Genomic DNA, 25,674 nt, shown 5'->3' with positions numbered 1-25,674 from the left:
GATCATTTACTATGTGTCAGGGACTATGTTCAGCATTATCTTATTTCCTTCTCTCCACACTATGTAGTTGTTACTAAAATTATCCTTATTTCAGAAAGAAGAAAGCAAAGCACAGGGAGGTAACAGGACTTGAACAAGGTAACAATGGCAGGCATGGGTTTGGAGCATGGGCCTGGCTCACCCCAAAGCCTCTGCTCCTAAGGACATGCTGCACTGCTTCCTGAGCATGGAAATCATTCCAGGCAATACCAGAACACTGCCACTGAGTCAAAAACTGAGGTCAGCCTGGAGCACAGAACCAGAAGAGTGAGACAGATAGCCGTGCCTCTGAGGATGTTATTATCTGCTAGACCTGACTCTCATTTAAATAAGGCCACCTCCTCCATGAAACCCTCCCTGATGCTCTCAAGCTGAGAGGGAGCACTCCCTCTCGGAACTCCCTTAAAACATTCTGTATCTCTTAAGGCATCATTCATGTCCGTAGCATCATTGATATTTCTATACATGTTATATCTGTCTTACTGCACTGAGTGCCCCTTAGAGATAGGGATGTTGTCTCACCAGTCCCTGCAGAACCTATCACAGGCATATAATGGGTCCTTAAAAGCAATCATGCTTTTGCAAATGTCTTTTCTTTTGCTTGTAAAGATCTTCCCCAGCATTAACCTGAAAAACTCTGACTCATTTGCCAAGACCCAGCTCAAGTGTCCCCTCCTTTGTGAAGCCGAAAATAACTTCCCCAGGCAGAGGGTACATCTCCTTTCCCTTTCCTACAGTACTTTCTTTATCCCCTTATTACGTCATTCACATTGTATTGTAGCTGTTTATTTGTCCTCTTACGACAGTGCCTGGAACGTAATAGGTACAGATTTACTGAGTGAATGAGTACATAAATGGCTTCTCCTACACCAATTAAGGTAGAGGTAAGGGGATGGTGGCCCCAAAGAATGGAGGCCCCTCGAATAGACAATAATGCCTTTCGGTTAATTCATTTGCAAATTACAAAGGCAGACTGTGCTTGCGATTCTGACTTGGCTTCCCATAGTCTTTGTTGTGATTTTAAAAATCAGATTAAAGCTCTCCAGCAGCTGGTTCCTACAGGCTTTGGGGAGATGAAAGTGTCAACATGTGTCTGCAGCCACACCAGGAAACTTGCTGCCTAGAAAAATCACTTCTGATTATCATAGAGCTACATATGAGATGTTGTACTCAGGAAGAGTCTCCATATTCCTGGAGCCACAAGGACCTGTCCAGTCTCCCACAGTCTCTCTGTGGGTCCCCAGTCTATGTTCAGGTGGCCAGATCTCACCTTCCTGAACTGGTAGGAAGAGCACTGAAAAATGTTAAGAAACCTCACTGTGGGCCCTTAATAAAGTCTACATCTCTCTCTGGACCTCAGCCTCCTCGTGTCTAAAATGGGAGCCTAAGATGGGATGAGCTCTGACCTCACAGGCATGTTAGCACCTAACAAGGTGACAGGTACTCTCAGCGGGCAGTGAGCCTAAGACGAAAACAGTACCTGTTTCAGGCAGTTAGCAGAGGGGACTCTCATTGGAGGAGAGGGAACTTGAGTTAGAGCCTTGAAGGATAGGGAGCATTTATATTAGATCTTTTCTATTTTTTGTTTTTTTTTGTTTGGATTTTTTTGAAGATTTTATTTATTTATCAGAGAAAGAGAGAACGCACAAAGCAGGGGGAGCAACAGGCAGAGGGAGAAGCAGGCTCCCCACTGAGGAAGGAGCCCGATGTCGGACTTGATACCAGGACACTGGAATCATGACCTGAGCCGAAGGCAGATGCTTAACTGACTGAGCCACCGGGTGTCCCTTTTGCTTGTTTTCTTTTTGTTTCTTTTTTAGTTTTTATTTAAATTCCAGTTGGTTAATGGGGTGTCAGGGTGGCTCAGTTGGTTGGGCATCCAACTCTTGATTTCAGCTCAAGTCATGATGTCAGGGTCGTGAGATCGAGCCCCATGTCTGGCTCTGCACTGGATGTGGAGCCTGCTTATGATTTTCTCTCTCCCTCTGCCCCTCCCTGCCTCTTGCACATGCACGACCTTGCTCTCTCTCTCTCTCAAAAATAAATAAATAGATAGATAAATTCCAGTTAGTTAACGTACAGTATAATATTAGTTTCATGTGTACAATAGATCTTTTCCATGTTATCAACAGATGCTGTTGTAGTCAGAACAACAGCATCCCAAAAGATACTCACATCTTAATCCCCAGAACCTATGAATATGTTACCTGGCATGGCAAAAGGGACTTCACAAATGGGATTAAATTAAGGTTTGGAGATGGGAGACTATCCTGATTATCCAGTAAGCCCAAGATAATCATAAGGGTCCTTATAAGAGAAAAGCAGGAAGGTCAGAGAGAGAGAGAGCGAGTGAGAGAGATCAGAAGATGTTGTATCTCTGGCTTTGAAGATGGAGGAAGGGGCCACAAGCAAAGGGATGCAAATGGCCTCTGGGAGCTGAAAAAGCAGCTTAATCGCTCTTCCCTAGAGCCACCAGAAGGAACACACACCTGCCAACACTTCAGTTTTTAACTTAGTGACACCAATTTTGAACTTCCGAGCTCCAGAACTGTAAGAGAATAAATTTGCATTGTTTTAAGCCACTAAGTTTGTGGTAATTTGTTAGGGCAGCAATAGGAAACTCATACAGATGTCCATGAGACAGCTGCCCAATCTCATATAATCCATTATTACAGATACTTAAATTCTTGGGAAAAAGTCTCTCTCTCTTGATGTCCTAGTTTGTTTTCCTTTACAAGAACAAGAGAACTATGCTACTCATTTTATTTCACTTTTGGAGCTCAGAGGTAAATCCAGTCTCACTAGTTCTGGAGAGCAGAGAATGTGTCACTCTTTGTATTAATTTCTCTATCCCCAATGTAAGCCATAGTAAATATCATTAAAAGACTGCTTAAGAGTCACAATCCTTAATGTAGGTTTCTAGTATGATTGTATTTCCCCACATTCCTAAGCTCCATTATATTTATTGCACTTTTTTTTTTTTTTTTTTTTTTTTTTAGAAAGAGAGAGAGAGAGCAGAGCTGGGAGGGACAGAGGGAGAGGAAGAGAGAAAGAATCAAGCAGGCTCCATGCAGCATGGAGCCCTATGCAGGGCTCAATCTTACTACCCTGAGATCACGACCAGAGCCAAAATCAAAGGTCAGACACGTAACTGACTGAGCCACCCAGGTGCTCCACATTTACTGAATTCTTTTTTTTTTTTAAGATTTTATTTCTTTATTTGACAGAGAGAGAGACAGCCAGCGAGAGGGGGAACACAAGCTGGGGGAGTGGGAGAGGAAGAAGCAGGCTCCCAGCAGAGGAGCCTGATGCGGGGCTCGGTCCCATAACACTGGGATCACGCCCTGAGCCGAAGGCAGACGCTCAACGACTGAGCCATCCAGCTGCCCCTAATTATTGCATTCTTATATTACGGTTCTAAGATATAAGTCTTTGACATTCCCTGATATAATTTTCACTACTTTTCATATTTATGAGTGACTCTAAAGCCATGTGGTAACCTAAATTTCATCAAGGTGGCTGTGTGGGAATAAGGTAGTTGGCTACTAAGTGAACTAGCTGACTTCCCAAGAGCCCTATCTCATCTGGTCCTATGGTTCTTAGCTCCTGGTGACATAGGGAGTCACTTGTTATTACCATAGAATTCAGCATTCGCAGGAAATCTCTTAAGACTCCTCCTATTTTTCCCAGCTTTCATTATTCTGTCCAACTTCCCTTTGGAGTGAAAGCTTACTTCTATCTATCTCTTTAATTATAAAAAGAGCTGTTGGAGGAGGGACCCTCCCTTCCTCCATGAGGAAGACTGAACATGGAGGTAGAGGCATCTAACTCAGACCTGGGTGGGATGCTTTAGGACTGATGCATTAGTAAGTCTGGGCCACATGGACTTTGACCTTGGATGCATATCGCATGAGCTAATTGCAGCTGGCCCATGTTGGCCTGTGATTGGTTTCTCCGTCTCCCTAAGTCCAGAGTGAAGTATTAGCAAGCGCCACTTCCCTAAAGACTTGGACCAGGTGCTTCATCCTAGCTTCTGTCAGTAATATGGCTGTCACATTATTCCTCTTCTCTCTGACTCCTGCGTCTATCTCTCACTTGGTTCCAAACTTAAGGAGGGAAGAAAAGGAGTATCATTTCTTGATCACCCTGGAACCTTAATAAAAACTACTGTTTGTTGAATGTTTACTTCATGCTAGGCATTATGTTAGTGCTTTACACACTTTATCCTTCCAATATCATCACCAACACAACAAAACAAATAGAATAAGGTAGGTACACACAAGTGCTGTAGTAATGAGAGCTTCAGAGGAATGAGTTGCAGAGAAAGAAAGATGATGGAAAACAGTGATACCAGGATAGGCCCAGGAGTAAGGACAGTGGCCTATAAATCCTTCACAAAACAGAGTTCTTTTTGGTTTTTTTAGATTTTATTTATTTGACAGAGAGAGACACAGCGAGAGAAGGAACACAAGCAGGGGGAGTGGGAGAGGGAGAAGGAGGCTTCCCACTGAGCAGGGAGCCCAATGCAGGGCTCGATCCCAAGACCATGGGATCATGACCTGAGCCGAAGGCAGATGCTTAACGACTGAGCCACCCAGGTGCCCCACAAAACAGAGTTCTTAAACAATCGAAGAGGAATGTTGGACAGGCCAGCCAGTGCTTTCCCAATCTATACACAAATAACCCCAGACACATGAAGCACTCCTATCTTTAAAGTCTTTTTGACATGCTGGTCACCAAAAAAGCCTCACTGGTGGGAGTAGGCAGGAGGAGATACTATCTTTCCACAACAGAGACCCCAGCCATCATGTCCCCTGACAGAGATAGGCCTGAGGTGAACTGGTATGATGAAGGTCATCAACAAAGCTAGCCTTTTAAATTGTGAATAGAATTTGACCCTGAACTCCAGCTGCAACCCAGGGATGAGATTGAAGTCACAGTTCAGTGATTCCAGAGTTCTGAGTCCCAGGGCCTGAATTTGAAACAAGTCTATTCTTTTCCTTCAGGGCCCTTACCACAGATAAAATTCGTTTTTTTTTTTTTTTTAAGATTTTATTTACTGATTTATTTGAGAGAAAGAGAGAGAGCGCATGCGTGCAGTGGGGAGAGGCAGAGGAGGAGGGAGAGGCAGGGGGAAAGAATCCCAAGCAGACTCATGCCGAGTATGGAGCCTGACATGGGCCTCAATCTCACGACCCCAAGATCATGACCTGAGCTGAAACCAAGAGTCCGAGGCTTAACTGACTGAGCCACCCAGGCACCCCCAAATAAGGTATTTTTTATCCATGTACTTAGTGTCTATCTCCCCTCCTAGAGGGTAAGCTCTGTGCGATCAGGAAGGCTGTTTCCCCACAGCTAGGACAATGCCTGGCACAATGTCTAGAGAATGAATTAAAGAATGAAGTTTACAGTTTGGCTCCACATAAGGAACTTCACATCTCTGACCTCAAACATCCATTCTTTATGGAGATAACTACCTCCCTGGGTCAGAGGGAAGGTGGGAAAGATACAAAGAATGACTGAAATCACATACAAGAAGAATTCACACGCCTGACAACATCCACAATCCCCTGATCTCCTCAAGGCTTCAGAGTTCTCTTTAGGCTCTCCTTTGCATTTCCTCACTTGGTCATAACAACTCATGAGGCAAGAAGAACAAGGATTATTTTCTCCCTTTGATAGTTAGGGAAACAGGCCCAGATCACATGACTAGAGGGCAGAGCCAGGACTGAAACCCAGGACTCCAGAGTCCCAGGTTAGCTCAGTCCTCCTACAGACCCCAAGATTCTTCCCTTGACCAGCACCAGACTCAAGATTCCCTGCAGTGGGCCCCAAATGGAAGTAGTGGAAGGCCCTCTCCCACTCATCTCTTCCCACAGGCTTCCAGCCGTTGCTTGGCAACCAGCACCCAGCAGTAAATGGCCTCTAGTCAGGTCTGTTGCTGTGGAGTTACCAAGTCTCTCTCCCTTCACACCTGTGCATGCTCTCACTCTCTGTTAATGAGACTTCTCCCCTACCCCCCATCCCCAGTAAGATTCTCTTCTCTGATCCACAACAATTAACCTCTCATGAAACAGAGGGGGCTCTCAGGGAACTATGTAGCCAAGGACCCCAGGGAACAAAGCACTCCAATACCTTCATCACCCAACATCCTCCAGAGATGACAGAAACTCCTTTTGTGAATGGTCCTGCTCAGCGATGCTCATAGCCTCCTCTTATTCCCTCTCCACCTTCCACCCTGACAATGGCTTTCTGAAAACCCGAGAGATCAAATTGGCTGGAGAAATTTAATTGAACACTTCAGACAGTGCCTGTCCTGTCCCAGCACTCCTGGAACCACAGGTGGAAAACCTGGGAAGGGACCCAATCAGCCTTTGCATATGGATCAGAAGCAGAGGAGAAAAGAAACCTAACATTTATTGTGTTCCTAATACAAGCCAGGCACAATACTATGTTACCACATGTAGCCCCTCATCAACAAACTTGTGAGCCTTTTACAGTTGAGGATACTATTCATAGAAATAAAGTAACTTAACAAAGCTCACACAGCTTACAAAATAATCACAGAACTTTTGTTTACAGAAGTAAATATGTGTAAGTAGATTTATATAAGTAGATATGTGCTCCCCCTTCTTCCTAAACAATTAATTGATTATCAAATTCTGTAAATTCTAGTCCTAAATCTCTCTCCTCATTTCCATCCCTTGGGTCATTTTGTCACTGTCTTATTATTATGTTCCAAATGCTGTATTCTCCCAAAATTTATACATTGAAGCCCTAACCCCAATGCGGCTGTATTTGGAGATGGGGATGATAAGTTAGTGATTAAGGTTAATTGATGCTACAAGAGTGGGGTCTTGATCTGACAGGATTAGTGTCCGTATTAGAAGAGACACCAGAGAGCCCCCTCACTCTCCATATACAAGCACCAAGGAAGGGCCATGTGAGCACACAGCTAGAAGGCAACCATCTGCAACCCTAGGGGAGAGCTCTCTCCAGATATCAACCAAGCTGGCACCCTGATCTTGGACTTCCAGTCTCTAGAACTGTGAGGAAATAAATTTCTGTTGTTTAAGCTACTGAGTCTGTGCTATTTTGTTACCACAGCCTGAGCAGGCTAATACACTTAATTCATGCCTTTATGACTTACCCAAACCACTGACTTCTTTGCCTTGCTTCCATCTACCCTCCAAACTGAAGCAAGGGATCTTTCTGAAATGCAAATCTGACCTTGTTAAAACCCTTCTATGGCTCCCCACTGTCTGGTAATGGTCTCCAAATTTAAACCCCTGTAAATAAGACCATGTGAGCACATACCCACAATATTCGTGTATTTACTTAGATCATATGTACATATATAACTACTTCTGTACACAAAAGATGTTAAAATAAATAAAGATGACATAACTAATATTTCAGTGTTTATATTTTAATGTATTTATGAATAGTACAGACCTTTTTTTGCTATAGAAAACCACATATGCACACATGCACAAAATCTCTTTGCTAAATTTTTTTTTAGCAAAAGCAATGTGATTGACTATGTCAGATCTAATTAGATCATCACTGATTTTACCTCAAAACATGTTTGACAATGAGCTTGTGCTGGGAGTCAGAGAAACATCAGTTCAGCCATTTTTCATGCTCACTTGGGTTCCCTATGATAAGTGTAGTCTTCAGGCAGAAGTTTCTTTGCAAGACACTTTGAAAACCACATATCCATCATGAAGGTTTATTTAGTTAAATTAGGTGGTATAATCAGTAAATCCACTGCAAAAGCTCACAATGGCTGAACATAAATGAAGGACTGAGGGAGCCACCATGGCCAATCCCTTAGAAGGGCAGAATGTCTTCCCCTACTTGAAAACTTTTTGAATTTGGGATATGTGACCACGTGATGTGGAGATCACATGAAGACATCTATGTCAATCCACACAGGAAATATTAGTAAATATGCATTTTATCTTTGTAGATAAAAATAAATTCTGATAGTTTCTTCAGCTCTCTCAACAATCATCAGGTAGGTAAACTCTGGCCCATGACAAGAAACTTCTGTTTGCTGTGCAAGGTCTCCCGGACCTTCAAGCTGCTGCCTGATATCCTCTCCAGCAAATTTCTCTCTCAGCACCCCTCCCTGCTCTTCGCAGCCGTGCTCCAGTTCCCTGTATTGCTCACCATGCCCCAATATCCTGTGCTCTCATCTCTCTGTGCATTAGCTGTGAAGAGGATGCTAGATAACATGAGGGGAAGCACTCGGCACAAAATAGGTACTAAATAAATGCTTATCGATTCTCACCATGAGATCGGCAAACCAAATAGTAGTTAAACCAAAGTGGTTCTTCAATTTTAGCCTGCCTCAAAACCACCTGGAAGGCTTGTTATAACATACACATTGTTGGGCCATAGCTCGGAGTTTCTTATTTAGTGGGTGTCCAAGGAGGGGCGTGAGAATTTGCATTTCTAACAAATGTAAAGCTGATGCTGCTGACCTGGAGACCACACTTCTAGAACCAATGAACTAAGTAGTCTGTTTATCTTCTCACATTTCTAATAACTCATAATTTCTCAATACTTTTAATAGAGACTACATGAACAAAATTAACTTTTATCTCTATTAAATTAATACTTAACATTACCATAAATGGAAGTACGGGCTCTGTAATACCTAACAGGTACAGTGTAGAGAAAAGAGCACATAACTTGGAATCAGAAGGTCTGAGTTGGAATCCCACTTTGCAACTGTGTGGTCGATTTAAGGTGAGTAAATTACTGAGTCTGAATTTTTTCCTTCTGTAAAATAGGAGTGAATTAAAATAATATTTGCCCCATGGGGTTAATTGTAAGATAATAATATATGGAGATAATTTCTAAAAAGAAAAGTATTGTATACAGCCAATAAGATATATGCACAATGTATTAATGTACATTTAACAAGTTGAATGGAAAGATAATAAACAACACACGCTTTGAATACTTTAAATCACTAATTTTTAAAATTTCCAATCCTGGTACTAATTCATTATTGAAAAGTATATGATCTAAATTTTACTATATCATCTCAAATATATATATATATTTTTAGTACCACTCTACTAATAAATTGGTAGTAAATACCAATAATAGTAGCTGTGGTGGCCAGCTTCTAAGATGGTCCCCAATGATCCTCACCTCCCAGGATTCATACCCTTGTTTACTTTCCTCCTACACTGAATCAGTGACCAATAGAGTACTCTAAGGCTAAGTAATAAGAGACATTGCCACTTTCTCTCTAGTTTCTTGGCTCTCTCCCTCTGGGGATGCCATGAAGATACTTAAGCAACTCCATGGAGAGAACCACATGGGAAAGAACTAAGGCCTCCTGCTAACAGTCAGTACCTGATGCACATGAGTAAGCAGCTTTGGAATGAGATCCTCCAGCCCCACTCAAGCCTTCAGATCTGCAGCCTGAGCCAATATCTGGCTGCAACCTCATAAGAGGCCACAAGACAGAAACCAAGCTACTCCCAAATGTTTGATCCACAGAAACTGTGTAATAATGAATTATTGTTGTCGTAAGCCATCAAGTTTTGAAGTGATTTGTTATGCAGTGACAGATTACGGGCACAGGAGCTAACATTCACTGTGCATTTACTACATTCCAGGAACTATGCTAAGAACCAACAGCCCTCTGATGTAGATGCTATTATAATCCCCAAAGAGGAAAAGGGATCCTAGAGAGGTTAAGTCATTTAGTCAAGATTCCATGATTAGGGGCGCCTGGGTGGCACAGCGGTTAAGCGTCTGCCTTCGGCTCAGGGCGTGATCCCAGCGTTCTGGGATCGAGCCCCACATCAGGCTCCTCCGCTGGGAGCCTGCTTCTTCCTCTCCCACTCCCCCTGCTTGTGTTCCCTCTCTCGCTGGCTGTCTCTATCTCTGTCGAATAAATAAATAAAATCTTTAAAAAAAAAAAAAAGATTCCATGATTAGTGAGTGGCAGAACTGGAAGCTGAATCCAAATTTCTAACTCCAAAGCCCAGATTCTTGGTCACTCAATTGTATGGGCAGGCTAAAGTCTCTCAGACAGTTAAGCGGCAGAAGCAACTGAGCCCCCAGAGGAGAGAAACTTCTATAAAATCAGCAAGGGGCAGTCCAGGGGCCAGACTTCCAACAGCACTGGTGCTTGATGCCATAAGACCCAGAAGTTCCAAACTGGCCCTCACCTCCCAGCCCTTCTACTAGCAGACTAGTCACCCTGAGATAATCCTGTGCAAGATGCCCAGGACTCACCCAGATCTGCAGCTTCACTCGCTTCTCATGGCGGTAGACAGTCTTCACCTTGAAGTCAATGCCCACAGTGCTGACGAAGGCTGGAGTAAAGGTGTCGTCGGCATAGCGGAAGAGGAAGGAGGTTTTGCCAACACTGCTGTTGCCGATGATGAGCAGTTTGAACATGTAGTCGAAATTCTGGTCGGAAGCATCTTTGACTCCAGCTTTACTCTCAGTCACTGAAGCCATCTGTAGGAGAGACCTGTGGTCATTCAGGAACACATTTCCAGTGCCATCAATCTTTAATGGTCACTCCACCGTTCACACACATACTCTCCACCCAAGCATCACTAAAGAAACACATACACCACAGGATCACCCCAGTACTGCACCTGCTCCAAATGTTGTCTCGGGGTTGGGGTGGAACCTGGTTCCTCCCATTCATTCCTTCTGCAAATATTTACTGAGCACGTTGCTCTGGGTCAAGCCCTGTGCTGGTTATAGTAGGGATTACAAATATGAATCAGACATGGTATATGACCTCTGAGTGGCCACAGATTAGAGTGAAAAAGCATGTAAACACAGGGTAACAGGGCAGTAGATAAGCCATAAGACAGAGGGAAGCGTTGGCCCAGGAAGCCCACAAAAAACATCTAACATTTAACCCAACTTGAAGGTATGATGGTCAAGGAGAGTCTCCTAGAGGAGGCAGCTCCTGAGCTGAGTTTTGAAAAGGAAAAGCCAAAACAGTAAACACATGATTATTCCAGGAAAGGCTCAGCACAGGGCTATCATTCCCCTGTTTCAAAAACATTCACAGCTCCCCATGGCTTTAACGATCAAGCCCAAACTGTTTTACTTGACAAAGAACCAAGTAACCAAAGAATAAACTCTCTAAACTTTATCTTCCACTAAGCCTTCTCCCTACCAACCTGTGCCACTTTTATACCAAATTACACACTTTAAATATGTCGTGTTATTTCTTGCTTTGCCCCTTTAGACTTGTATTCTTTCTGTTTACAACACTCTTCTAATAAACTCCTCTTCATCCTTATAGATCCAAATGAAGTCTCACCTTCCCTGTGCGTGGCAGAGGCATGCCCTCCTGCCTCCATGCCACCAGAGCACACTAACAGCACTGGTATCATTTCAAAACTGTTTACTATTCCAGCTCCTCCTTCAGACCAAGCATCTTGGACTTGATGTACTTCATTTCTGCATCTCTAGCCTCCAGCACAAGTCCTAGTACATAATCAGCACTCAGTAAATGTGTGCTGGATTAATAAAATTTACATCATCCCTCTGGGACTCAATCTCATCATCTGGAAAATGGAGAGGACAATTTCTGCCTTGCTTTTCTTACAGGGCTGTTACAGCAAATGAGATAACGATAAGTAAGACCTTAATAAACTGGTAAATCCCACACAGCTGTGAACATAAGTCATTATTGTTCCAAATCCTTTAAAGCCTTGATCCTTTTTTTATTTATTTATTTGCTCACTCATCCATTCAGCAAGTATTTATTTATGTGCCAGGCTTTCCCTGAGATCCCAGCTCTCTCAAACCTGCCACCTTTCCTAGAACACTTTGAATCAGAACCCCATAATCCAGCACTCGGTCCTGTAGTCCTATTGGAGTAGCAGATGCCCTACTTCTCCACCTGCAATCTCTCCTTATGCTCAGCACTGGGTTCTTGGACAGGCTGTGTAAGTGATCAGAGGTGGGTGGGAGACAGACCTCACATGAGATAATGTCCAGGGTGTCACTCTCTTTAGAAATTCCTGTTTTTGAAGGAAACAGTCAACAAAACCAAACTACAACCAACAGAATGGGAGCAGATATTTGCAAATGACATATCAGATAAAGGGTCAGTATCCGAAATCTGTAAAGAACTTATCAAACTCAACACCCAAAGAATGAACAATCCAATCAAGAAATGGGCAGAAGATATGAACAGACATTTCTCCAAAGAAGACATACAAATGGCCAACAGATACATGAAAAAATGCTCAACATCACTCATCACAATGAGATACCACCTCACACCAGGCAGAATGGCTAAAATTAACAAGTCAGGAAACAACAGATGTTGGTGAGAATGCAGAGAAAGGGGAACAGAACACTCTTACACTGTTGGTGGGAATGCAAGCTGGTGCAGCCACTCTGGAAAACAGTATGAAGGTTCCTCAAAAAGTTGAAAATAGAGCTACCCTACCACCCAGCAATTGCACTACTGGGTAGTTACCCCAAAGATACAAATGCAGTGATCTAAAGGGGCACCTGCACCCCAATGTTTATAGCAGCAATGTCCACAATAGCCAAACTATGGAAGGAGCCCAGAGGTCCATTGACATGAATGGATAAAGAAGATGTGGTATGTATATACAATGGAATACTACTCAGCCATCAAAAAATGAAATCTTAGGGGCGCCTGGGTGGCACAGCGGTTAAACGTCTGCCTTCAGCTCAGGGCGTGATCCCGGCGTTATGGGATCGAGCCCCACGTCAGGCTCTTCCGCTGTGAGCCTGCGTCTTCCTCTCCCACTCCCCCTGCTTGTGTTCCCTCTCTCGCTGGCTGTCTCTCTCTCTGTCGAATAAATAAATAAAATCTTTAAAAAAAAAAAAAATGAAATCTTGGAGCGCCTGGGTGGCACAGTCGTTAAGCGTCTGCCTTCGGCTCAGGGCGTGATCCCAGCATTCTGGGATCGAGCCCCACATCAGGCTCCTCCACTAGGAGCTTGCTTCTTCCTCTCCCACTCCCCCTGCTTGTGTTCCCTCTCTCACCGGCTGTCTCTGTCAAATAAATAAATAAAATCTTAAAAAAAAAAAAAAAGAAATCTTGCCATTTGCAACGACATGGATGGAACTAGAGGGTATTATGCTAAGTGAAATAAGTCAATCGGAGAAAGACAATTATCTTATGATCTCATTCATACGTGGAATTTAAGAAACAAAACAGAGGATCATAGGGGAAGAGAGGGGAAAATAAAATAAGATGAAATCAGAGAGGAAGAAAAACCATAAGAGACTCATAAGGAAACAAACTGAGGGTGGCTAGATGGGAGAGGGTAGGGGAATAGGGTAACTGGGTGATGGACATTAAGGAGGGTAAGAGATATAATGAGCACTGGGTGTTATATGCAACTGATGAATCACTGACCTGTACCTCTGAAACTGATAATACATTATATGCTAATTAACTGAATTTAAATTTTAAAAATTCTTAATTAAAAAAAAGAAAGACATTACTGTTTTTGTTCCTCAAAGGAAAAGAAAGGGATTTTGACTGGTGGATTTAGCTCTAGGGGCCTCTCAGGTGAGCTGTAAGGACAAGGAACTGACAAATATAGAAAGTTTAGAGCTCTCTTGAAGAAAGGTCAGACAAATATGTAGGATTATTAACAGCCCTTTAATATGCCACTAGTAGATGCCAGTGGCCTCTGTTCTTCCTTCTCCTCTTTCCTCCCAGCTCTCAACCCTTTATCTGAGACCCTTGGTCCCATTCCTGTATCAATCTGCCCCATGACAACACTCGCTAGTGAGTGTGGAAAATATGGACACATGGATCATCTACATGGAAAAAGAAAGTGATATTGGAGGAGAGGGTGCCATTGCTTGCTTAAACTGTGTCATAGCCCTAACTTTTCAGCTTTTCATGGTACAAGATGCAGAGCCTGTTTCAAGAATTGGCCATTCAAAGGAATTATGCTTTTTTTCAATCTAAAACAAGGGAAGCAACCACAACAGCCTCACACCATCCTCTACTCTGCTGCCAGTCGTTTTTGTTTGTTTACAAGAATTTCTGTTTTGAAAGTATATATTCATTATAAAAAATTAGAAAAGAACACAAAACACTCCATCCACTCAGAAACTGCCATTGTTAACATTTAAATGTATCCCCTCCCTTATTTTCTTATGCAGCAAAGTACCAGCTGTTTTTAAATTACATTTTATTATTTGTTGATTTAAAAAGTAGCACATACATTGAAAATAAGTCAAACTTTTACTGTTTGCAAGAGTTATCTTATCACCATCTGTAGCTGGCATTATTTTCTTAGTTTTTACCCTGAAAAATAAGTAATATGTAACGTAAAGGTTTATAGTGAAAAGTTCACCCCCGATTTCCCAGCCTCTGTTCCTCTCCCCAGAGGCAAGTTTGTTACCAATGTATGTATCCTTCAGGGTTAGTCTTTGCATATATAAATATAGAGGTCTGTTTATACTTTTTATCTATGTGTAAATGATAGCATGCCATATATCCTTGTCTATTATCGTCTATGTATATATTTTTTTATTTTTATTTTTTTTATTATTAATGATTTTTTATTATATTATGTTAGTCACCATACAGTACATCCCTGGTTTCCGATGTAAAGCTCGATGATTCATAAGTTGCATATAACACCCAGTGCACCATGCAATATGTGCCCTCCTTACTACCCATCACCAGTCTATTCCATTCCCCCACCCCCCTCCCCTCTATGTATATTTTAATAGCTGAGATCATAGTTTCCATTAGTTTTGTATCCTGCTCCTTTTCACTTAACATTATATCATAAATATTTTTTTTCTGAGACTTTTAAAACTCTTCATAAATATCATTTCAATTGACTACATTGTATTCCATCCTACAGATGTGTCGTAGGATCAATTCTTTAACATAGTACCTTTATTTTTCTATTTTTAGTTATTATAAATTAAATCAGAGTGGTCATGTCTTTACGTAAATATTTTTTCAGTTTCCTATTTATTTCCTTAAGAAAGATCCCTAAAGAAGGAACTGCTGGTCAAAGAGTAACTTTACTGAAACACAGATTTGATCCTTACCTCATTTCACATCCTCTATCTCATTTTATCCTCTAAACCTGGGAGATAAAATTAGATGGACAGATATTATTATTCCCATTTAATCAAGAAAGAAACTAAGGACCAGAAATTAAGGATTTGCTCAAGCCTCACAACCAACAGTTGAGACTAGACCTAGTACCGTGCGTCGTTATAGGAAAGTTCAAAATCCCTGTTCCATTCCTCAATTGAATTTTTGGGCAAGTCATATCAGCTCTCTAAGTCAAGCATTTCTACTTTAAAATAGAGAAAATACTACCTACTTCACAAAGTTGTGGTACAAATAGAATGAGCAGCTGCTATATGTAATTAATCTAGCATGGTTTCTTGGCTCTGAGAGGTACTCAATAAACATTATTTCACTGGCTCCTTTAATTCACTTCTGCAGTCAAATCTTGTTCAGCTGCTCTCTTCCTATTCTGGACTATATTGTTGAAGTTTGTTTTACAATGAGCCGTCTACTTCTGGATTCACCTGAGTTTTATCGATCCTTACACCCTGTTAACACTGGACCTATAGCAAATCTTTAGGGCATGTTACTCCTTTCAATAAACATTTACTGAGCATTTGTCATGTGCCAGACTATTGATGTAAATGTCCTATTATTGGTCTTCATTTTTCCTGATGCAGCCGTTTACACTCTTAGATTTTTGGAATAAGAAGGGATTTGGGAGTGGCAGCTTTACCGTAACAAGAAGCCTGGCTCCTGGTCCCAGCTTTCCTATAATTCAATGTATGAACTTGGGCAAGTCATTTAAACTCTGAACCTCGATGATCTCATCTATGGTATGAGAATATTATCTACTTCCAAAAGCTGCTGTGGATTCAGTAAGAGAGTTAAGTAAGAGAATGTATATTAATGTGCTTCATACACTGTGTTGAGAAAAACGCATGTGGCCTCGTGGAGAATCAGTGGGGAAACCGCCTGATTTTATGAGCTATGTCTGCCACGGGGAGTGAAGGAAAAGTGAACACTAGTTTCAGTCCTAAACTGATGCACTTCCCTTCATTTCACAGGTTTAAAAAAAAAAAATTGAGGCTCCATAAAGAGAAGTGATTTGTCCAAGGTCATACAGCAAGCCAGTTGTTGTATTATGACTAGACCTTCTGTTATGTAATGACTCCCAGACTGGACTAGGCTTAGGAAAATTTAAAACTTTAACATTTTTAGGGTGAGTAAAGAAGCATCTCCAGCACCCTGCGCAGCTCTTCCCTACCACCTGCTATACTGTACTGTCAACATCCGTTGATGTGCACAGAGTAGCCTTCCCAGTAGGTGGTGTGAGAATAGGGAGAGGTGGAGGGCAAAGAGGTTCGGTTGAAAGGCATGTTCGGATGCAAGCCTCCAAGGGAATCTTTTCAGGAAGGTGGCGGGCTACACAGACATTTGGAAGAGAGGCAAAAAGCATCACAGCAGGCAGCTGCCTGAGGCAGATAGGAGCAGACAGTTCACTGCACATTGGTGAGTGCAGAACGCATTTGTAAGATAAGCATCAATCAGATCTTCCATGTTTTTTGTGACAGTCACATAAATGATAGAGCTGGGTAGCTCACTGTCTCTGTGACAAGCAATAAAGATGAAGGCCCGGGGACCATCTGGGAAGTCATCTCTGGTCCCAAGCTGGGGGGGAAAAGGAAATGGCCCCTCGGAGGATTGGTAAGAAAAACAAATAAGGCTTTCAGACTGATAGGCGCAGAAATAAGCACCTAAGGAAGAAGCTAACTCCAGCTAGGAAAGAGAGGAGAGAGTAGGAGCTAGTCCTAAAATCTAGTAAGAGATCAACTCATTACATGTAGTAAACAAGTGAATGAATGAAATTCTCTCTCTCTTTTTTTTAATTTTACTTATTTATTTGAGAGAAAGAGAAAGGGAGCACAAGCAGTGGGGGAGGGACAGAGGGAGAAGCAGGCTCCCCACTGAGCAGGGAGACCGAGGCCGGGCTCGATCCCAGGACCCCAGGATCATGACTTGGGCCAAAGGCAGACGCTTAATCAACTGAACCACCCAGGTGCCCTGAACTTCTCTTTTGATAGAGCACAAGATTGAGTCCAAGAGACCTGGGTTGAGCCCTGGCTCTCTCAGCAGTCGTGAAACCTTAGGCAGATCATTTTTCTCATCTATAAAATGAGTTAATAAAAGACTTCCTAGCAAACTGTTTTAAGAATTAAAGCCAATATATGGGAAAGTGCTTTATAAACCCCTTAAAAAAATATTTTTTTGGTCTGTCTGCTTCATGTTTTCTTCTACCAAGTCATCCTAGGTAGTAGAAATAGCTTGGGGTTCCAAGTCAAACAAACTAGATTAAGTTTCCAGGTCTGTCATTTATTAGCTGTGAGACCTTGGCAAGAATTTTTTTACATGACTAAGACATAGTTTCCTAATTTGTAAAACAAGCATTGTTGGGAAAATTATAGTCAATGTTGGTAAAGCATCTAGATAATATATGACATATAGCAGGTGCTCAATAAAGGTACTCCATCTTCTCACTGGAAACATTTATTTAGTGAGGATAGGAAAAGAGTTGAGCAAATGTGGACCTCACCCTATTATATGCAAACTCCTCCCTAAAGCCATACTCTACTAACTTTTCTAATTCAACCTTTCTTGAGACATTCTCCAACCCTGCCCAGCCAGTCTAGCCCAGCCCACCTCCTATTTCCCCAGGTCTCTTGGAGCCACAGAAACTGTATCATAATAGCTACCATTTATTGCACACCTACTAAATGCCAGGCACTCTACTAATTGCTTTTGATGCATTCTATCTCTTTCATACACTGCTTTATAGTTTATGAAGCTCTTTTCACCCATGTTACCATATTTGCTTCTTACAACAATTCGGTGGGGTGGGGATGAGTGAATTGGAGGCAGGAGCACCAGCACAGGTCAACTGTTCACTGAATCAACATTCACTGAGCACCTACTGTGCACCATACCTGGTGCTGTACTCTGGGGAGATGGAGAGGAAACCTAAGGAGTTCTGAGCTTAGGGGGGGAAATCTTTAAAACATCCTCTGTAGGTTATTGGTATCTCTCTTCACATCATATTCCATAAGAAACTGGAGATTTATTTTTGGATTGGAGATCATTTTAGAGTTTTGCCTTTTCCCATAGCATTTCCTCTGATAGGAACACACTGTCCTCCACTATTGGCTAAATCCTCCATGACCAGAAAGCCTTCCTTTACCCATCATCTTCTGGCAAAATGTCTTCTCTGGCTAACACAGTGCCAGGACTTCCCACTACCATAGCCAGGGCTTTTCATGGTATTCCATGGTCCTTCTCCCTTTATATGCACAGAACAGGCGGGCATCCACCTGTAAACACGCACTCCTTTTACTGTCCTCAACCCCTTTCCATCTGAATTTCAGGAAGTTGGGATGGAAGGCCCTGTCTTTCTCCCACTCCCCTCCACACCTTTATTAGCTTCCAAAGGCTGCCACCCCGCCCTCCCTAAAGTCCTTCCCACATTTGGACTCAGGAACAGAGGCAGCCAGTGGATGAATTTTTTTGTCCAAAATTCTCTTCTTGTCTGTGATCCCAGGTGGTGGTGTAACAGAGTTCAGTGCCTGTGCCCCCTCCTCAGCCTTCTGAGTAGCTAAGACACGTTTAGCACCTGGGTGCCCATGGACTCCATACCAGCCCCATTATCTTCCCACCCTCACACAACCCACACCGGGTTCCTCCCCAACCTAACCCAATACACCCACTACCCTAATCTCTCCAAGCTCGCAGACAGTTCCTCCACCCCCAGCCGCCAGACCCCTGCTCTATTCCAGTGCCTCTCCACCCCCCCCCACCCCCAGCCAGAAGTCAGGCGCCCACTGCCCATATCCAAGGCCACTGCCCTCTCCCTCCACCAGCTCCCCGCCCCCTTCCTCTGCAGTCTGTGTAGACCCAGCCTCGCCTCCCACCTTCCCATTCTTCCAGGCTTCCCTCCTCCGAGCCCCACCCCCCAGCCGCCACTCACGGTTATCCCCCGTGCCCGCGCCAAGCTGGCCTCGGGCTCCGCATCTTTTTCGATCCCAGCTCTCGATTCAAATTCCCTCGCCCTCTTCCCCTCTCCCCGACCAACACCCCCCTCTGCCCAGAGCCCCTTTCCTTCATCACCTCACTGCTCTCCAGCTCACCACGACCCTGCGGACCCCGTCTACTGGCCTCCACGCCGCCCCCTTGCCCTCGCTCTCCTCAGTGCCCTCGCTTTGGCACCCTCTTCACGCCCCTCAGCTGCCTGGTACCCTCTTCACGCACTGCCCCTCTCAGTCCCTCCTTACATCTCCCCGCCCCCAACGCCCCGTGTTTCCCCCCAGCGAGCCCCTACTGACTCCAGTGGCCGCTCCTGCTTTCCCACCTCCCGCCGCCCCCTGCCCTCGGAGCACCCCTCACCGCCCTCGCGGTCTGGTAGACCTCCTCAGCGCCCCTCCCCAGGCTACGCGCCTCCCTCCCGGCCATGGTGCCCCTCCTCAGCAGCCTCCCCCAGCCTCTTATCCTCGGTGTCCCCTCCGCTGCCCGCATTCCTCAGCGCCCGCTCGCTGTCGCCAGCGCCCCGAGCGGGGGTCGGTCCCAGATTCTCTTCCGGCGGGGTGCCCGGGCCGCGCCCCTTACCTGGGACTCCGGGTGCGGGACGAGCGGCTCGCTCCTGGCAAAACAGCAGGACGGCGGACCTGGCGGCACGCGGCAGAAGGCGCAGCCGGTTCGCGGAACCGGGCGGTGCGAGTCGGTGAGGGTCGGGTCTGGTGCCCACCGCGGCTACTTAGGGCTGAGGCTCTGGCTACAGCTCGGCTCCGCCACAGCGGCGTCCAGGCCCCACCCACGCCCCGCCCAGGGGCGGAGTCCGCTTTCACTCCGCCCGGGGCTCCAGCTGCCGGCAGGTGTAGGAAATTCGTTATCTTGGGCCTCCCGCCCAACTTCCGCCCCCCGTTCGCGGATATCTGGGTGACTACCGTGATTTATCTTGTCACGTCTCGTTCCACAGACTGAACTTACCATGGTGATCAGAGAGCTTTGACAATAATGTAGAAGATGTGGGTACCCAGCTTTGCCATTCCCAAAGCACTCTCTTGTCACATTGCTTCCTGCTCACAAAAGCCCAGGGAGAAAGGCAGAACCTGCACCGCTGACTACAAGAGGAAACTAAGTCAGAAACCTGGGCACTGTCCTCTACCCTATGCACTCTTTCATGCCCCTCATCCCATCAGTCTGGTAATAACACCTCCTTAACATATCGCATCCCTGCCCTTCCTTTCTACCTCCACGGCTCTTACCCTGGTTCAGACCTCATCACTTCTTGCCTGGACTAATGTAACAGCCTCCTAATAGATCTCCCTACCTGCACTCTTCAATTCATCCTGTACACCAGCAGCCTGAGTGATTGTTCTAAATGTCACCATGTTACCATCAACCGTATTAAAACAAAACAAAATAAAAACTTTCAATGGCTCCCCATTACTGGCAGTAACTTGGAGTGAGAAATTGTTATTGCCTAGTCATTAGGAAGTCCCAATTCTGTCAGAAGAGGCAGGTACAAGAGGCAATTTGACCTCCCATCCTGACCTGGACTTCACTTTAAGTCTTCCCGAGGTCATAGGGGTAGTTGCCAGCTTTGATTTAGAATCATCATCCTTCCCCACACTCTTCTTCCATTTCAAATCTGAGAGGTCTGAGTCAGATACCAAAACCATTTTCCCCCAAGTTCCATTATGACCCTATCTACAATTTGTCTCTCCAACCTGGGGAACTGCCCAATTGATAGTCCCTCTTGTTGTCTAATTTCTCTCTCAGACTCACCCTTATACATTTCTGAGCTTCTCCATCCCCCTCCCTTTCACTCACCTTCCCACTGTCCACCTCCCTGGCAGACCTTTCCTCTGTGCCCTTTAGAACCCTGTTCTTTTATCAATAAACTCTCTTATGTCCTCTGCCTCTTCACAGAGTTTTCAGGTTACTTCTTCGCCTTTGTTGAAACTTGACCCTGACCTTCCAGAGGTCTTGTAGCCCTCTGCAAGAAGGCTTCTCACTTTCCCTCAGGTTCTCCCCCACAGCTCGTTCCCTCTCTCTCTCTCCCTCAAATGAATAAATAAAACTCTTTGAAAAATTCCTTCTCCTTTGCTCTTATCATCACTCCTTATCATCACAAACATCACTGGCCCCCAATTACTCCTTATGCATTGAAAATTTCAACCCCTGGCTTGTGGTTATCCTCATTAGCCCCTGTTCTGCCATCCTGGTTTTCTGATCCCTCAGGCCTTGGTCTCCTCTTCACATCACTTTGGCCACTGGCTCCCATGGTCACACCCTGAACTTTTTACTAACCCCAAACTAGTGCCTCTGTGATCTCAAAAATCAAATATCCTATACTACCTGTTCCCTCACTCCCTATCTCCCACAAGGCCATAGTTTACTCATTTCAAAATGGGTGTAATGATAATGACTATTCATTCTTCACAGCAATAATGAGATAACATATAAAACTGTCCTTTTAAAGTTGTGAAACAATATGAGAACAGATGGTGCTGTGTTTATGTAGCCTCAGGTCTTCTGATTACTTTCTCTTTCTCCTTCTCCTGGAAGGCCATGTAGTAAAATGGAAAGAGCACAGAATTGGGGCCAGCTAGATCTGGTTTCGATCCTTGTTCCACCAGTTGCTTGCAGTGTGATCCTATGCAAATTGTATAACTTTTTGAACACACACACCTCATCCTCATTTGTAGAAACAGCAATAATGAGAGACACCTCCCAGGATCGTTGTGAAGACCAAATAAGAAAATGAGATAGCTACTGTAAAGTACTTGACACAGTGCCAGGCACATAGTAAGCACTCAATAAACAGGAAACACTGTGGTTATTATAACAGAAAAAAAAAATGCTATTTTTAGCCACAGCTGCCTTCCAAGAAGGATAGACCCTAATATACAGAAGGCCCTTTCATCCTACTCAGAGCCTTGAAGAGTGTGGTTATGTAAGGGTAGGAAGAGAAGAAGGAACACTATATTGTTTCAGGTAGAAAAGGGAGAAGAATTTAGAATTCATTCAGCAAAATAGGAGGGAGAGGCAATAAAGAGAACTTGAAGGGGGAAAGGAAAAAGATGAGCAGGAAAATCGGTGTAAGTGTAGGTGCTACATGGGTAAAAGGTCAGAAGAAACCCTCCCACAGCAGGTGGACAAAAGAGTGTTTAAGCTTTAGAATGCATAAAACGGGATACATTGTCACATGTATGATGTGACCACTTTCTGTGACTCTTGAGACTTCAGTAAAGGCCATTAAACTCAGGAACGCTTTCTGAGGGGAGTGCTGAGGATGAGCTAGTAGGGGAATTGTGCAATGGGCTTTGTTTTTCTGAGTTGAAAAAGGAGACTAGAGGCAGAGACTGGGAGAGCACAGCCCTCATAGAATTTACAAAAATTTCCAGGAAGGCTTAGAACTTATAAGTTTTGTAAAATGTGAAAATTTAGGTTCAAGCCCATTGCATTTAAACCTTAAGGGGGCAGAGAGGCCACTTCCGACACTTGAGCTGTATCAGTTATGTCCCCCAGTAGCGATTCCCTATTAACTAGCAGGTTACCACCAGAGAGAAGAACAAAACAAATCGAATTACATTTAACTGTCTTCACTTCCAGATCAAATGTCCAAATAAAAACAGGAAATAAGGACTTACCCCGAAAGTCTGCTGTTTGCCTTGGATCAGATTGATTAATAACTATAATCATTAAGGGGCGCCTGGGTGGCTCAATCGGTTAAGCATCTGACTTTAGCTCAGGTCATGGTCTCAGGGTCCTGGGTCTGCTTGTCCCTCTGCCCCTCCCGGCCTCCCCCACTCAAGCTCTCTCTCTCAAATAAACAAATAAAATCTTTAAAAAATATAACTATAATCATTAAGACCTTAAAATATGATGGGTTCATTCACATCCTTCATCTCATTTAGTCCTCAATACAATCATGCAATGTATGAATTGTCATCCCCTTTTTATAAATGAGGAAACAGAATTCAGAAAGTTCAAGTGACTTACCAAGGGTATATATATGGTAAATGGCAGAACCAGATACCAAGTCTGTCTGCTTCCAAGTCTAGGACTCTTTCTATTAGACCCCAGAATTAGGGTTGCTCGGTGAACACCACTGTGCTTGAGAGTCCTACAAACAAAATTTCCTTAAATCTTTTCTAATTGCCAGAGTAATCAGCCTTCTCCAGCTCCTGGTTTTTATATGAAATATAAAATTGAAGCTTTTTATTGAATGAGAATCAATCACTTAGAAAAGGTAGTATCATGAGGGTGGATATCATTTAGAATGTTCAAATCTTTACAAGGTTCAAATCCACACCTCAGTGTGAGTCCCTCATGACCAGCCTAGGAACTTAGGTTTGTTGACAGGCTAAGTGTTTTCATCTGACCCGGTCAGAGGTTGCCTCATGCAATGAAGGAGCTAAAGCAGGTGCCAGAAGTTCACCAGAACCTGGGAAGCAGCTCTAGAAACACGGGGTTCAATGAGAGGAGTGGTGGAAGACAGAACTGAGAAGAGGCGGGGGCCAGATGATCTTAAGGTCTCATAAATCATGTTAAAGAATTGGGAATTTACCTGGCAAGCAAAAGACTTTAAACAATGGAGTACCCATGTTACTAACTGATTAGTAACATGGGTACTCCATTTGCATATAACAAAGAATGCTCTGATTGTGGTAGGTGTGACAAATTGAATGGGAAAGTAGGGAGCAGGGAAACAGCACTCAGTAAACAGGGAGCACAATTAGAGATTGCTGTGATAATCTAGGTGAGAGATGAAGAGGATCAGAACTCATGTCCTAGCAATAGGGGAAAATGAAAAGTAGAGAGATTTGATATGTATTTAGGAAGGATTAAACATGAGATATGAGGGAGAGGGAACTGGCATAAACAATCAGGTAGACAAGGAAGCTATTTACTGTTAACAGAAGTTGTTTTAGTTACCTATTGCTGCATGACAAACCACTCCCAAAAATTCATGGCTTAAAACAGCAATCACGTATTGTTTCTCACAATTCTGTGGATGGCTGAATGGATTAGTCTGCTGGTTTATTTGAGATCTGTTGGAACGCCACCTGGACCGGGAGGTCTAAGACAGCCTCACTCATGAGTCTGGCCTTTGGTTCTGGCTGAGGGCAGGTGCCATGGTTCTTCTCCAATTCTAATCTACCAGTAGGCTAGACCAGCTTCCCTGGTGGTCTCGGGACACCATTCTAAGAAGGTGAATGCAGAAGATGCATTCTCTTAAGGCCTAGCCTCAGAAATTGCATAACATGAGAGGCGCCTGGGTGGCTCAGCTGTTAAGCGTCTGCCTTTGGCTCAGGTCATGATCCCAGGGTCCTGGGATTGAGCCCGCATGGGGCTCCCTGCTCGGCAACCGCGGGAAGCCTGCTTCTCCCTCTCACACTCCCCTTGCTTGTGTTCCCTCTCTCGCTGTCTCTCTGTCAAATAAATAAGTAAAATATATTTTTAAAAAAAATTGCGTAACATGACATGTACTTTATTCTATTGGCCAAATCAAGTCACAAGCACAGCCCAGATTCCAACTGGGTGTTGGAATAATAGGTGGAGAAATAAACTTCACCTCTGATTGGGAAGTACAGCAAAGTCGCATCACAAAGGGGCATGGAGAGGATACAGAGAAGAGAGAAATCTATTGCCTCTCACCAATCTACCACAGGAGTGGGAACAGATTTAGATAATGAGCGTCTCAAATGCCACTTCATGCACTAATCATTCCTTCCTTCTCTGTGCTTCAGTTTCTTCATTTGTAAAATAAATGCATGTGCGTGGCCATTCTCCCCAGTAGCGTAAGTTTATAAGCCAATTTGGTTAAAGTGTACATTGAGGACACTACCCCATCATCTGGGCATACCACAGTCAGCAGGAGTGCAATCTGAGACACACAGGGAAATATTCAAGATGTGAATAGTCAGAACCCAGGTACCACCCACCGCCCCCTCCCTCTTCCTTCACCCAGCCTGTCAGTCCTTCACAGAAGCTGATCCATCCTACCTCCTGAGAGCTCTCCATGCCATTCTTCCCTCTTCTTTCCAGGGCCACAGCCTCCTCACTCTCCTACCGCTACCACAGCCTCCAATTTCCCCTGTAATCCAAGCTCCACATTGCATCAGCAGAGGGCTCTCCTGAAACCCAGTTTAAAATCCCCTACCACAGGGGTGCCTGGCTGCATGTGACTCTTGATCTTGGGGTTGTGAGTTCAAGCCCCTTGTCGGACGTAAAGGTTACTTAAATAAATAAAATAAAATATTTAAATAAACAAATAGACAGAACCTTGCTTATTGGGAGGTTATCAATCCTAGGAGGGGAGACAAAGGAATAAGTGAATAAAATACATAAGATAATTTCAGCTAGTGATGAGTGCACTTAAGGAAATAGTCTAACAAGATGATGGAATAAAAGTAACTAGGAGAGGGGATTATTTTAGAATGATTAAATAGGGAAAGACTTTCTGGGGAAGTGACCTTCGAGCTGAGAACTGTTGGAGGAGAAGCTGTCAGCTCATTCCAGCGATGAGAAACTTAAGG

At 43.9% G+C, this 25,674-nt stretch overlaps 1 protein-coding gene across 2 annotated transcripts in view; it reads right to left on the bottom strand.

The window, feature by feature from the left end:
* RAB3B (RAB3B, member RAS oncogene family) overlaps positions 1 to 25,299 on the bottom strand; it is a 67,362-nt gene extending 42,063 nt beyond the window's left edge. Inside the window, exons 1-2 of one of the 2 annotated variants that reach the window (XM_057310799.1) lie at positions 25,142 to 25,299; positions 10,306 to 10,533 (exon numbers count right to left, since the gene is read on the bottom strand). In XM_057310799.1, coding sequence (XP_057166782.1) covers positions 10,306 to 10,533; positions 25,142 to 25,159 — 246 coding nt within the window. In that variant the 5' untranslated portion in view covers positions 25,160 to 25,299. Of the gene's footprint in view, positions 1 to 10,305; positions 10,534 to 19,732; positions 19,872 to 25,141 lie in introns of those variants that run through there. The other variant, XM_026498115.3, reaches the window with a different exon arrangement.
* Positions 25,300 to 25,674: the final 375 nt, after the last annotated feature.

The sequence above is a fragment of the Ursus arctos genome, unplaced genomic scaffold (genome assembly GCF_023065955.2).
Source record: "Ursus arctos isolate Adak ecotype North America unplaced genomic scaffold, UrsArc2.0 scaffold_12, whole genome shotgun sequence".
Taxonomy (NCBI): domain Eukaryota; kingdom Metazoa; phylum Chordata; class Mammalia; order Carnivora; family Ursidae; genus Ursus; species Ursus arctos.
This window is presented reverse-complemented; position numbering and strand designations above follow the sequence as displayed.